The 14,715-nt window shown below is 55.5% G+C and overlaps 2 protein-coding genes across 2 annotated transcripts in view; one reads left to right on the top strand and one right to left on the bottom strand.

The window, feature by feature from the left end:
- LOC144478444 (paired box protein Pax-6) overlaps positions 1–14,715 on the bottom strand; it is a 59,123-nt gene that overhangs the window by 12,650 nt on the left and 31,758 nt on the right. Inside the window, exons 5-6 of the mRNA XM_078196324.1 lie at positions 14,523–14,713; positions 14,336–14,445 (exon numbers count right to left, since the gene is read on the bottom strand). Coding sequence (XP_078052450.1) covers positions 14,336–14,445; positions 14,523–14,713 — 301 coding nt within the window. The remainder of the gene's footprint in view (positions 1–14,335; positions 14,446–14,522; positions 14,714–14,715) is intronic.
- On the top strand, positions 919–2,957 carry LOC144478451 (uncharacterized). The gene is made up of 3 exons (XM_078196336.1): positions 919–955; positions 1,062–1,523; positions 2,274–2,957. Exons 1-3 carry the CDS (start codon positions 950–952, stop codon positions 2,763–2,765), a joined length of 960 nt encoding a protein of 319 aa, XP_078052462.1. The 5' UTR covers positions 919–949; the 3' UTR covers positions 2,766–2,957.

The raw sequence follows: 14,715 nt of genomic DNA, 5'->3' as shown, positions 1-14,715 counted from the left end.
GTCTCCATCGTAGGTTAGCATAATAATAATTATAGGCGGTAGGATCGAGAAAGCGAACGAATCGAGTCCACCGTTGAATTTATTAGCACGAAAATCATAGCGACGCCGCGCGCTGCGTGCAACGAATCAATTAAAACATGTAGTATGCGGAGCCGCGCATGCGCCTCTATTTCCGTCAGAGTTAATATTACGTCGTCGTAATCGCCGCATAATCGAAGGATTCTCTCGGCGATCGGGCACGCGATCGACGTAATCGGTCGTCGCCCGATCAAGGAGAATCGGCCATGGACGAAGGATGACAAATTCTCGCTGATTCAGATGCCGACCCGTCGAATGTTAATCAGAGTCTTAGAAATTTGAGGCGACCTCGGCTTGCTTATGGAGTCCTGCCCTTGATGCTCGTCGCGTTAATAATGCTTCGTGCCTGCGCGAAACGACACGTTTTACATCTAGAAGCAGAAATACAATTTCGCCTGGGGCCCTAAAAGACGGCAGATTCTCTTCAGCAGGAGCATTGCAGCTCTTTATAGCGTCATGGTTTTCTTTTTCTTTTTCTCTTTCATCGTTATCGGGCAACACCGAAAGATTCGGGATACATATATCGTTACCCTTCGATCGAGTCAAAGCGTTTAGTAGCGTAACGCGACGCGACACCGTAGGACAATAGACGACGAAACGTTGAAAAAGAACCGAAGGTAAAACGCGACCGGACGATGAGCCAACGATCATCGAGGATTCATCGGTTTTTTAGGAGGTCAATGTCATCGGGCAGCCGACGGTCGGCGAACGGCGGCCGGCACTCGGCAGTCGGCGCGGTGGCCGGCGAGCCGGCGTGGATCTTCTTAAAGATGCAGACCGCATACGAGTCTCGGTGTATATAATCCAGCGGCGGTGCCATCGGAAATCAGTCGACTCGAAAATACAAACCGAGCAACTTGCTACACTCGCCATGAAGGTAATTGTAGATCTTTTCGTCGATAATCGTAACTCTGGATCGAACGTAGACTGGAACGTTTCCAGAAGGTGATTGGGATCATCGATCGTTTCGTTTAACATTTCAGATCTTTGTCGCATTCGCTGTTCTCGCCGTGGCGGTCGCGGAACCTCCCAGGTACCGCCAGCAACCGAGACAATACTACTTTGCCAGGCAACAGGAAGACACCACGACGGTCGACGCTCCGTACGCTCCATCCGATTGGAGGCCAACCGGACCAGCCTTCGAGCTTCCTCAGAGAGGTTCGCAGGCCCCTCGGAGCCAGTACGGAGCACCCGCAGCTCCTCAGCAGCAGTATGGAGCCCCCGCCGCTCCTCAGCAGCAGTATGGAGCACCTCAGCAGCAATACGGAGCTCCCGCGGCTCCTCAGAGACAATACGGCGCACCGGCGGCTCCTCAGCAGCAATACGGAGCACCGGCCGTTCCTCAGCAACAGTACGGAGCCCCGCAAGAAGCTACCACCACGGAAGTTCCCAACACCACCGAGGAGGAGGACGTCACCACCGTTTCCAGCGTTACCGAATCCGAGGTGAGTACGAGTTGCCGTTTGGTTTCGAAAAGAAATTGGCAGGATCGAACCCGAACCCAATATCGGATAGTCCTCGTTTGCTCTTGGAAGAGAGGAGACGAATCCCGCACGGTTCCGACGAACCCCCAGGACCGAGGGGTCCTCTTCTCGGTTTCGGTCCCGGTCTCGGTCTCGGTCTTCGTCGTCTCTCGTCGGTTCCTATTCGGACGTCTCGGCAACGACATTAGTATTCGAGTCTTCGTCCACTTTCGATCGCTGCGCAGGCACGCGTGTGTGCCTCGACCAAATTCAAAGCCGGTGTGACACAATCTGCGATGCAGTCGGCCGTGATTCGAGACCTCGGGATCGCTCGCGGCGACCTTTCTTCGGGTTGCTATGAAAAATCGAACAATGTCTTAATTGCTCCCTTCCCGGTGGGTCTCCAAATTAATCAAGCTCCGTCTTCTCGTCGCTGGTTGCAAAAAAGATCGAATACGGTCACCGTTGTTGCTAGAGTCGCTCCGGCGCGGTTGTAGCGCTTCGTCTCTCTCTCTCTCTCTTTCATCCTTTCCAGTCTTTTTTGACCACGATCGTTTAACGACAAATCCACCTTCCGCCGTGCGAGGAAGATGTTTGACGAAACCTTTAGAAAATCGAAACGATTCCATTGAGAATTCTTCCGCGGTATCGCGCATCGGTCGCAATCGCGTACGGTAGATTTAACGTTCGAGAGGTGATCCGTGTTTCGATCGACTTACTTTCTTGACGCAGTCCGAGCCCGTCAACTCCGTGAACGAGCTCGACGAAGAAGAAGTCGACGAACGGCAGCCCCAGCAGTCCGGAGAGTACTACGTCGCCCTTCCCGACGGCCGTCTTCAACGCGTGCGGTACGTCAGCCGCCAGGACGCCGAGGCCATGAAGTACTTCGCCAAGATCCGTGCCGAGAACGTGGAGCCTCTCCGTGGACCGATCTACGCTTACGCTCCTCTCGAAAAGCTGCAGATCCTGCCCGCTGAATTGCGGCTCTCCGTCGGTCCAGTCGCACCCGTCGCACCCGTCGCACCCATCGCAGCGGCCTCCGTCGAATCGAAACCGCAAAAACTGAAGATCGAGCCGGTCGCCGCCCAAGTGCAATACCAATACGACGATCCCGCCGGCGTGATTCCGCTGTCCGCCAACCCGGTCAGCTCCTCTTACACTACCTACACTACCAATTACCAAGTGCCCGCCAGCGAGTCCAGATTCCTTCTGTCCGTCCAGTAAGCTCTCTTTCCAGCGAACGCTGCTGCTCCGAGAGCCCAATGTATTTATGTAGTTTCCGTAGATGTTAACGCTTTCCTTGACGAGGACCCCAACGATCGGGCTCGAACCGATCCGACGGGACGAGAGTAAAAATGCGTCGACAAATTAGCGAGTCGAGCAAATTATCCGTATATTGTGAACGAAGCAACAATAAAGCAGGTGTCGTCGATGAACGCGCCGTGTTTGTCTCTTTCTTCGTCTCCCTCTCTCTCTCTAGACGTTACCGCTTTTAACGATTCGATTTCAACGAATCGGTCAAGTGGAACACGTTTTTCGGAGCAGTCGGAAATTAAGCGGTGTGTTTGAGGAGCGACGATTCGATGCCGCGTCGTCAACCAGTCGAACCGTAACTCTCGAAGGAAACCGTCTCGCGTGTTCGTCGTAGGCGCAGAAGCGTGTGCGTGTTCGCCTCGAATCACCGCATCGAGAAGGTAATGGAAGAAATCCCATGAAAGAATATTGTTAGCCGCGGCACGTGGACGAAGCCATAGGCACGAGTGTGTTGGTGAGAGAACCGTCGGCACGTAGACGCGCCTAACCGCAAAATTCCAGAAATTTAATATCTCCCTCGACTCTACCGGGGTTGGCCGTTTCATAAGTTCACTCCGACGCAGCCAATCCCTCGTCAGGATCCTCCTCGAATTCTACCACCGCGTTCCAACCCACCAAAATGTTCTCCCTTTCTCCGCGCTTTGGGTCGCTTTTCATCGTATTCCGTAACCACCGCGGCCAATTTCTTCCTCTTTGGTAGCGACGGAGTCTCGCGCGTCGACCGATCGAAAGATGTATCGGGGGCCGAGCCGAGAACGAAGCGGCGTCGAAGCGGCGTCGAAGCGGCGTCGAGACGAGCGTTGTTACGGTTTCGCGATACCTACGAGACGGGCGAGAACTCGTTAAAAGAAATTCCGCGCGTTCGGTTAACCGACAAAGATTTCTCTCCTCTCCCCGAAACGAATTGGTTCCAGTGGTCACACAATGGAAGCGAACCGGGATCGGCTTCGCGAAATCCCGGAACTTTTGCGAACGCAAAGTGGCGCGCCCCCCTCCGACCGGTCCGAGAACAAAGGTATTCCGACGACGCCGAGCGCCGAGCGCCGAGGGTACCTCGAAGACGCCCGAGCCCGCGGCTTCGAATCAAATTTCAAATTGGCCAATTACTCCGGTCAAGTGGTCAAGACCAATTAAACTCCGTCGATCTTAAGATCGGGCCGGTTGATAAGAGAGCCGCGAAACTCTACGGGCTCGTCCTCTCGAATTCGGCCAGAGTTTCCTCCGCTTCGAACGGATCTCCGTTCCTCTTTTCCGCTTTCCGTTTTCCGTTTTCCGTTTTCCGTGAAACGTCGACCGAAAGAGGCGAGAGAATTTCGTAATTATTTCGGGCATTTCATCAACGGCGTCTCCAGCGACGATAACGCGTCGGGGTATTTGATCGCAACGTTATCCTTTCGGAGGGAAAGAAAGAGTTTCTCTCTTTCTCCGTCGTTCGAATATCTCGGTGACACGGACCGGTCTGCGCTCGAGCCGAGCAGCCGAGCAGCCGGCGCGCGGCGCGCGGCGCATCAACCTGCCCACGGGATATTAATTTTTCCGGAAGTTACCTCCGCCACATTTTCCACCCGCCTGTCTCTCTCCCTCGTTTTCTAACGAGTTCCTTGTTTTTGTCCGGCGGTGTTTTATTTTTAGAGGGGAAAAAAAAGCGCGAGGGAAAGTGTCTGACATTTAGTAATGCCACCGCCGCGGACCGCGCTGGTTTTAAATAACCGCGTTTCTTCCGGTGGTCGATTATTTTTATATTTTTAAAGCAACCTAGCCTCGCCGCGATGTCGCATCGATCGACCGTGCGCGCGAGGGTCAAATAACTTTGCAGAATTTTTTTGGCCGACACTCCTTGCTCGGTACGCGCGCGACCATCGCCGTTGCCGACGAATTTTTCATTTTTCGCGAAAGCTCCCCGAGCGGCCGCGGCGCCCCACTCTTTCTTGGGAATTCGACGCTGCGACCGAAACTTATGAAAATTCATAATGGAATAATAACGACGCGGGGCGTAACGTTATACCCCCGAGAACAGCGTTGTCGGTGGATTAATCGTTTCGTCGTATCGGCTCTGAAACGAAGCCAAAGACGGCACTGCAGCTGCATTGTCAACGGCTTCGTCCAATCAGATAAATCTACCCTTGCATCAGAAATCGGGAACAACGATGTTTTACCGTGAAACTCGACGCGCAAACATCCGGTAGCCGGAGATGATCGTCCGGATAAAAGTCGTGATTGCTATTGCAATTTCCTTCGTACCCGAGCCAGGACGGTCCGCTTTCCGTCGAGAGACGAAGCGCGACCCTTGACCCTTTGGAAAAGTAATCGACGTTGCGCGACCAAACTTTTCAATTTTCAATTTTTAATTTTTAATTTTTAATTTTTAATTTCTAATTGCCGACTCGGCGGTCGAAGCGTCGACGAAGCAACGAATTCGACCAAATTCGAATAATTTCGAATCGACGACGGTTTCGACGTCGATTTGGCGACGACGTCGACCCGTCGCTGAAACGGCGGACGGTGTTCGAAACGATTCGAAGCGCAAGCGTCGTCGCGTGCTCGGCGACCGAAGATTTATTTGCCAGCAATCTAATAGCAACCGGTGTTCGCGAAATGGTCCCGGCTAGGAAAAATGATTCATGTCGCGCGGCCAGCGGCGTAAGGAATTTTTATTTCTCGGGTCTGAGAAAGATATTGGTTTGGCCGCGTTCCCACAGGCACACCGCGGCGGGGACCTCCCGCTATTTTCTCGATCCGAGCCCTCCCGCGATCCCTCCGGAGTCCAGAGCGGAGGCGAGACAAACGATCGAGAACAGCGAGAAGCGGGTGCGCCCGCGGCGCGGCTACCCTTTTCCTTGGCCGAGCTGCTATAGAAGCCAGCCCGAGGAACCGTAACCCCCGTCGACGATTCCGGGGAATCGACTTGGCCGGGCAAACTATTCTCCGTCCCATTTGCCGCGCTTTAGTTTTCGCTGCCTGTTTGCGGGTGGTCGCGGCTGGTTCTCATGACTCTCGAATTCGCGAAGCGAACGCGTTCCCACCTGACTCTCGGGCCCATTCGATCCACACTGTCCGCGTCTCTAAACGGTCTTACGTTTCTCCTTTCCCTTACGTTTCCAAACAGTTTCCTTTTCTAAATACGAATCTTTCAAAAGATGTTCGAAAGGCATCGTCAGGCGGTCCGGTGAGAGCGGGAGAGCGGGAGAGAGACGCCCTCTGGAGAAAGAAAGACATGCCGCGGAATTATTTGTACGATTCGTCTAGGGCAGGTCTCGTCGATAATCCCACGCGGTGCCAGCCGATGGAAGGTGAAACAACGAGGAGAGGAAAGGAGAAGGAGGCGGAGAAAGGAAGGCGGTCGCTCCCACGTATGGTACACGGACGTAGGGTTTCGTAGAAACGGTAGTGATTGAGGATCCCCCGTCGACAAGCGCGTCGAACTCTTTTCGACTCTTTCGAAGTCGGCACCTGCTCTCGCTCGCTCGCTTGCTCCGCGCTCCTCTCCTCTCCTCTCCTCTCCTCTTCCCTCGTCTCCTCTTCTCGGCAGTACGCTCCGCTCTCCGGCTTGCGACGAGAAAAGCCTTTGTGATCCTTCCGTCTGCATATATCCCTCATAGTTTTCAGAATCCACGCGCGCGACCGCGGGCATGCTGGTGTACGATGTGCACCGAGTATACGCATTGCGTCACAGGCCACGTCGATATTGAACCGGAGGGTACCGAAACAATAAGGTTCCTACTGCGCTCGCGACGGTACCCTTTTGTACCTAGGAACTCGCTGCTTGATTAATATCGCCGAATTAATACGGCGACGAATGTACGGGGAACGACGGAGGCCGACGGAGACCGACGGAAACAGAAAAGGGAAGAGAAGGAGAAGGAGAAAGAGGGAAGCGGATAGTTTGCTTTTCTTCCGGGCTGTAATTTTTTCGCGTTTACTCCTCCCGCGGAATTTTTACCGCGCGCGTCCCTCTGCGGCTTCTTCTTCTCGCGCGCAAACAAATTATAAATAGCTTCGGGTAATTTTCCTTCCCGACGACAAGACCGACTTATTTAGATAAAATTTCAATTGCGCTCGAGTAGATTCGCTTTGCCGAATCAGTAAATAGATTTGCGAGCTTGTTGCCGAATCGTTCGGAATTCTGGATAACAATTTATAGAAAGTACAAACGCGCGCCCGACGCGTTTGCGCGTCGCACAGCGAATCGGGTATGTATGTATGTATTGGGTCAGCCGGCGAGCAAAGTCGCCCGATACATATTCCGCGCGCGACCATCATAATTCAATCGTCCGTAGAACGACGAGCACGCCTCGGCGATTGCGTAACGTCACGCGATGCCTCCGGTGATCGTTTCGCGTACCAACGATACGCCGTGTCGCGTAATCGATGGCGCGGCGGATGCTGTGGAACGAACCCTATCGAAAGTTACAACGTTTCCAGTTTCATCGAGATCGACGAACGCTCCGGACAACGTTCGCGTTCGTTAAATCATTCCGAGTCGTTTTAAAGGAACGATCGACCGCAAGAGTCGCGCCGCCCCGTCACCAGACTACCAGAAGCGGAGGCAGAGGCAGAGGCAGAGGCAGAGGCAGAAGAGCCGGCCGACGATCCTCGGAATGCGAGGAAAAAATTTCCAAGGGGTTGTTGACGACTCCCCTTAAACTCCGGCTTCTTTTCCAACCCCGCCTACGCTTCGAAACGCGGAAGTCGCGCGGAGTGCCTTTTACCAAGCGGATCTCGCGCGGCTCTCTTTATACACGTAACACGTACTTGGCATTATTCATACACGAGTCACGTTATATTCATCCCCTCGCGGTGTGTACGCGACGAGCGAAGGGGTTGCTGGCTCCGAGCTGTGTGAACGTTGCCTAAAAGAGCGTCGGTGAGTTTGTTTCTCGAAAGGGTTGCTTCCGTGTTCGTCGAGCGGACCGATGTTCGAGAGCGGAGATCGAACGATCCCTCTTTCGCCTATTTTTCGGCGAGTTCTCCGCGGTGAGCGCCTGCCCCGTTTTTCTCCATCGGTTTCACGCGCGGATTCGATTCGCGGACGACTCGTTCGCGGACGTTCGCGTCTAAAAATTTTCCGAGAGTCTTGGCCGCGCGTATCGATTGGCGTTACGAGGCGGATCGGCGCGGCGCTTCGATATACTCTACCCTCCTCGAGTCGCGAAGAAAACGGTGGCTAAGGAAAGAGATCTCCGCCGCCAAACGCCATCCCCTTCTTCCGCTTCTTATCCCGTTCGCGGCGGAGACACTTTGTCACCCTCTCGCGCGCTTCCCTCGATCGAGCACGGCCTAGCCGACGCTAAAGCCAGCGGACGTGTCAAAAAGAGTTCGAGAGAGGCGAAGGAAGACGGATAGATCTTTATTGTCGTCTTCGCCGGCGCGAGACCGAGAGACCGTGTACCACCGGGACAGCCCGGAAGATTGATCGTTCCGCGGACAATTAGGAGAGGAATGTTCGGGACTATTATACGTAGTTTGATAATTATTTTCTTTGGGGGCTCTCCGTTAAATATGCTCGGTTCTCCTCGCGAGCCCAAAAATTCGATCGAAGCCGGCGTCTTCCTGGGTACGACCCAAGCAACTTTCAAATATTTATTTGGTACGAGCAAGAGTTTAGACGTGCCCTCTCGCGCGTTCCGATCCATTTTCTATCGGATCGTTTGTGGCACTGTTCGAAGAAGAGCTCGCGATCGAGCGGTGTTTCGTAATGGGTAGCTTTGCCTTGGAAGGTTCGTCGAAGATACGAGCACGATACGCGCCTCTGTTGGAACGCGGCACATAAAATCCGGCGGGTCGCGATAGGTCGGCCAAAGAGAGCCTGGCCAGCGGGCGAAACATCGGTGCATCAGATCACGTATCTGCAGCGGCCGCGGAATTTCATCTCCGAATTCCGCCGTGTGTTTTCCAACTAGTTCGAACGAAAGAATTTTTCCTCGACCACCGATTTCTGGACGCGGCCGGGAATTCGTAATAGCCGGGCAGGGGCCCGGGGCCGGGATGATTTGCGCGCGGCACGTACAAGAATTGCAAAACCGGCCGAGGAGAAACAGAGAGAGAGGGAGAGAGATAGTGAGGGGGGGCAGAGGGGGAAGGAGCGAGCGGCCGTTTGTTATTTCTCTCGATTGCGCGGTGAATAACGCCCGACACGCAATATATGTATACGGCAAGTTTTCTCCCTGCGGAAGACCGCAGAGCTTCCACGCGCATGGCTCACCGCAAAAGCTCGCCGATGCGTTTTGCACGATCATCCGCCGTTATGCTACGTATCGACTTCGGAGCGTTATGCCGCGCGCCGACTCGACGGTTTTATCCGCGCTGGTTTCGCACCTATTGTCTTTCGACTGGCAGCAGACTCGCGGCGATCCGTTTTATTCGTTGGACTTTCGAGAAAACGGAAACTTCTGACGAACGTTCGGCAGCCGTCGAGCGCCCGGTTCTTACCGCGGCCGACCAATCGTTCGAGGACGAATGCGTCGACCGAGTCGCGACGGCGTATTTTATTCCTGTTATTTTTCCCACCGCCCGAGTAATTCTCTCATTCGATAAAAGATCTACCGTCGCGGTGAAGTCGATCCAAAGAAATTGGAACTAGCAGGGCGAAGGTTCGAGCAACTTTCGATCGAGATTGGCACGAGGCGATAAGTTTTCGCCAACGAGGTCAGAGCGAAAGAAAATCGCAGGAATGAATGAAACGCGATTAGAGGAGGCGATTTCCAGGCGACCTGGCCGAGAGGTGTGCCATTTCCGTGGCTCTGATTTCTATCCGAATTCGCACGTGCGTGGCTCTCGAACCCGGTGACCGGTTACCGGTGACCGGTTACCGGTGACCGGTGAACGCGGAGCCCGAGAAAAGATTGCTCGAGCTGCGAGCGGCTAGTCGCGCGCGAGTTTGCGAGTTGCGGTCGAGGCCATGCGTGATCACGAAATGGCGAGTTTTTATCGTTTGCTCGGTGGCGTAGATATTCATCGACGTCGGCCGTTCATCGGCGCGGACGAGAATAAAACGGAAGACAAAGGAGTACGCCGCGTCGTTGCAGGATAACGTGGCGAGAGGGCGAAGCGAGACGGCGACGAGGGTGACGGTGAGGGTCGGGGGACGGGGGACGGGGGACACGGGGGGCCCACGGGGGGGGGGGGCGTGTCGTTGCAGAGGGTGCGGGGTCGAGGGGCTGCTCGATCGCAAGACGTCGCCGTGGATGGTAACCCGAGCCGCGGCGGGAGGTCAGTCTTCCAAGATTGACGAACACGATAAATCGAGCGGTAGTGACACCGGTTTGAATGACTCGACGCGACAACCCACTGACCTGCGAATCCAATGCATAGAGTTTCTCTCTCGGCGCTCCGTTGCGCTAAGAACGATCCGGAACGCAACACGGAACGTGTTAAGGAAAACCTGATAAATATTCTCGTTCGTACACGGTGCCTCGACTACCACCACCGCACCGCGCGAGTACTTTCTAAGGACGCGTGGGACGCGTGGGGCGCGTGGGGCGCGTGGGACGCGGAGGCCCGGAATCGCTCTCTTTAATCGTCGATGACCTCGGCCGGTCTTCTCGCGACGACGATCGAACGCGCGATCTTTCAAGCTGGAGAAGAAGAGGTAAGGAGCGAGGGAGCGTGCGTGCGAGCGAGCGAGCGAGCGAGCTGTCGCGGATTCGGGAGGGTAGCATCGGAGGCGCGTGGATTTTAACCTCCGAAAATGTTCAGCCTACGCGGTCGGCTCGGTTCAGACCCGGGCAACGATAAAAAAAGAAAGAAGAAAGCCGGATGAAACAAGGGGAAACAAACCGGTGAATTTCTCTCTAAAAACTTGTCCTTTTCCGTCGGCGGAAAAGGATCCGAGCGCGGCAGGAGGAGAGACGTTGCCACAAAAGGTATCGGAGAGCCATTAATATGCGGATCGCGTGTTTCCGCGTCGAGAGGATCCGCCGCGTCGACGGTCGCGTGGTGCAACAAGAACAACGACGACCATGGAGAACGACGAGGAGGATACCGTACTCGACGACGACGACGACAACGAGAACAGCCACAGAGGTTCGGCATTGTCCCGGTAGACGATAAAAGGTTTCGCATGGTTGCAATGGCGCGTACCTACTGGGACGGAGGGAGACGGAGGGAGGCGGAGGGAGCAGCAAGACAGAGAGCGAGAGAGTTTCAGAAGAAGAAGTAGAAGCAGCGGACTCGTAGAGCAAGAGAGGGGGAGAGAGAGAGATAGAGAGAGAGAGAGAGAGAGAGAGAGGGAGAGAGGGAGGGAGGGAGACGTGTACGAACAAAACGAGGGAAAAAGGAGAGGAGAAATCAGAAAAAAAGGAAGGAAGAAAAGCGAAGGGAGATCGGGTGCAGGAGATAAAGAGGTCGACGATAATGCTCTCAGTACACCCTGGGTCTCGCAGCAGAGAGCGCACCGGGCGGCCATTATATTGTTTTACCTCTGTATCTCAGCCAGAGATCAACGAGTACGCCGCGGAGCAACGCCGCGGAGCAACGCCGCGGAGCAACGCCGCGGAACGCGGCAGAAACGCGGAGAGCGTGCTCTATGCACCATCGACGACAGCCGCGGTGGAAAAGAGGGACCGGCGATGACTGAACGCGCGCTCGCACCGAGAAACAAGGAAATCGCAGGGGACGAAGCGAGCAAAGTCGCGAGATTGCGGTTCGGCCGTGCGCTGCCTCGTGGAACAAACGCGGACCGAGAATGGACAATTTTTTGGCACCGCTGAACAAAGGATTACGATGTCCTGCGAACGCGTTGAGCGAAGGAAGCGTGCGAAGAATATTTTCAAAGGATCGTCGCGAATCGTCGACGCGAGGTTCGTTTTCCCGATCGAGTAACGCGACGCGACGTCAGGTACATCGAGATTTCGGGATCGTATTCAGGACTCGCGTCGTCTTTTTTCTCCTGCCCCGTTCACCGCCTGAACGGCGCGGCGTAGCACGGGACTACGGGACTACGGGACCCGGGAGGTGAAAAAACAATGGCCTTACGACCCGAACCCCTTTCGTTTCGATCAGCACAGAGTCTCTTTGCACCCTTGTCTCCTTTCTTCCTTGGCCTCTCTTGTTCGTTTCTGCCGTCGCTCTCTCTCTCCTCTTCCTTTATTCGCGTCCTCCCTTTCTCGCCACCCTCTCATAGAATTCTTCTTCTCTACATGCCGCTGCGTCCCGTACCGACTCTACTCGTCCCGTCCCGTTTCGCCTCGCGTCGTCTGGTCTCGTCTGGTTTCGTCTCGTCTCGTCTCGTCTCGTCTCGTGCAGCGGCACAATGCAGCTCAGGGATGCTTTGTGGATCAGTTTCACGAGACACCCCAGCAGATACCAACGTCGACGACGACGACGACGACGACGTTGACGATGGCGACGTCGAACGTACATACATTCGATGCGCCACGATCGAGGCATTAACACTTTGATAGTCGCTGTCGCGAAGAAACGGTCCCATCTTTCTGTTTCCAGCGTCGTCGTGTCACAGAGTGCTCCGCATGGTCGAGACTCGCCCGGATTCCTCTCAAAAAGGAAGGTCGGAAGGAAAGAATAAATATTTTCGAGAGCGGTCCTTGCTTTTCTTGAATCGAAGGCCATTTTTCATGAATCGTAGAGCGGTTGCTCGAGATCGATCGAGATCGAGATCGAGATCGAGACGCGAATACCGACCCTCGCTTTCTTCGGCCGAATAAAACTGTCGACTCAACTCGTACGTTTAAGAAATCGACGGTTTTGGGAAGCGGATACGAAGATAGGAGCCGCGACGCAGGCTGTCGTCGAGCAGCTCGCAGGCGGACACAGGCGCCTAGAATTGGCGCGATGATTGCGCCGTAATCTGCTTTCGCTCTGCTTTTCGCGATGGGGTGCCAGTTGTCGTTTCTGATTGGCCCGAGGCGTCTTCCGTCTCTCGAGCCGGTTGCTATCGGCCTAGCCGAGCGAGCGCGCGCGGGACAGAGAAAATTTCGAAAGACGAAGACGAGCGAGGGAGAAAGGACGCGGGCGCGCGCGCGCGCGCGCGACGCTCCGAGGCATGGACAGAGGGGAGAGGCGACGACGATGACGACGCCGACCGACCGACCGACCGACCGACCGAATGGGAAACGAAGAGAAGCGGAGCGAAACGGAGAGAAACGGAGAAACAACCCTCCTGACACGGGTTATCCTATAAACGGCAGCAACCCTGCAGCAACGCGGAGATAATCCGGCCCCCGGGGTCCGCGTGCGGTTGAACGCTCGCAACAGTTACCATATTTGATTGTATCCCTTCTACCCTGCCGGAATACAAAATAATACCCCGTGTATCAGTCGAGAAACCCGATTAACGAATAACCTGGCGAGAGTCTGCGGCTCGAGCCGACGACCGCCGCGCCGGGCCGAGCCATCTTAAAAATTGGGGGATATGGATCTGCTCGACCAACGCCGCTTCGACCGCGCGAGCTACGCGGCTCGTCCACGCGTCGCGTCTTTTAACAGTCCGGGATCAATTTCCCTCGAAGGTCCAAAGGACACAGAGTTCTCCTGTTTAATTCGACGAGTTCCTTCCGGCGCGGAGCGCGGCGCGCGTCGCCGGAAGGCGTAACAGATTCGGGGGACAGGAGCAAAAAAACGGACGAAAACACGCGCGTACGCACACGGACGCGCGTAGAGCGCGCGGGGTTGCTTTTCGCTGCTCGTGACACCGCCCGCCACCCGGGCGGGAAAACACCGGGGCAAAAGAAATCGCGCGTTTGATGTACCGCCAAAGGGAACGCGTGCACGACCGTACGATGAAAGAGTGGCGAGGGCCGAGGGGGCGAAGGGGCGAGGGGGCGGGGTAGCGGGCCAAACCGGCAGGAGAGAGAGAGAGAGAGAGAGAGAGAGAGAGAGAGAGGGAGAGAGAGAGAGAATATTCCGTCGGTCGAGGTACAATTTCGCGTGGGTTGGTCGGTCGACTGCAACCACGTTTCTACCCTTGCTCTGCCACCCGCTGCCACCCACTCCCCCACGCCCACTCCACCCACCCGAACCCTCTCGCCCTCTCACCCTCTCTCCCCCCCCCCCCCCCCGTCTTTCTCGTTTCGCTTAAACGTTACAATTATTACCGGAAAAGCTGCACACGCATGCGGCAAACCGCGGGACCCACCGACGGAATTACATTGATATTAGTATCGTTTCAGCCGGCAGATTAATTAATTAAAACGTGCCTCCACGCGCCTCTTCCCCTATTCTCCGATCCCCCGGCCTCCTCCATCCCCCCGCTCACTATTTCTCACCGCTGCGCTGGCCACTTTTGCCACATGCAAACGCATAGCCGACCGTGCGTCGGTTTTCCGCATATTCGCGCAGAAAATCGCGAAAGACCGCCCCGCGCGTCGGCGGCCCGATGACTCTCCGACTCTCCGACTCTCCGACTCTCCGACTCTCCGAACGAAATCGTCCGATTCCGCTGGACGGTGGTTCGCCCCCGTCTTTCTCCGTGTTCCGTCTCGCGCCGTGCAAAGAATTACAGGCTGCTGCCGTTTTTCTCTTACCTTTTTTCGCGTGCAAAATGTCCGCGGGATCCGGCGGCAAGGTGGTGCAGTGGCTCGGACTCAGGCTGGGCTGCAGAGACGGAAACGGACTGCCTGCTCCCGACGGGTACCTGATACGAAATTGTTGGTCGATCGCTCGAAATGAAAACTCGACGGACGTTCCTACGTTCTAATCGCGTCTATTTACCACGGATTCGGCCTCGGCCAGCCCGTTGCTTGCCCGTTCAGTAGCCTCAGCTTGTCGTAGACGCTCTCGGCCGGACTCCCGGCTCCCACGCCGACCCCGACAGCCGACACTCCCTGTTGCTGCTGTTGCTGTTGCTGCCGCTGCTCCTTTTGCGCCGCCAAGTTTCGCAGCACTCTGTTGATGGACGACACCT

This window comes from Augochlora pura, chromosome 1 (genome assembly GCF_028453695.1).
Source record: "Augochlora pura isolate Apur16 chromosome 1, APUR_v2.2.1, whole genome shotgun sequence".
In the NCBI taxonomy this organism is placed as follows: domain Eukaryota; kingdom Metazoa; phylum Arthropoda; class Insecta; order Hymenoptera; family Halictidae; genus Augochlora; species Augochlora pura.
This window is presented reverse-complemented; position numbering and strand designations above follow the sequence as displayed.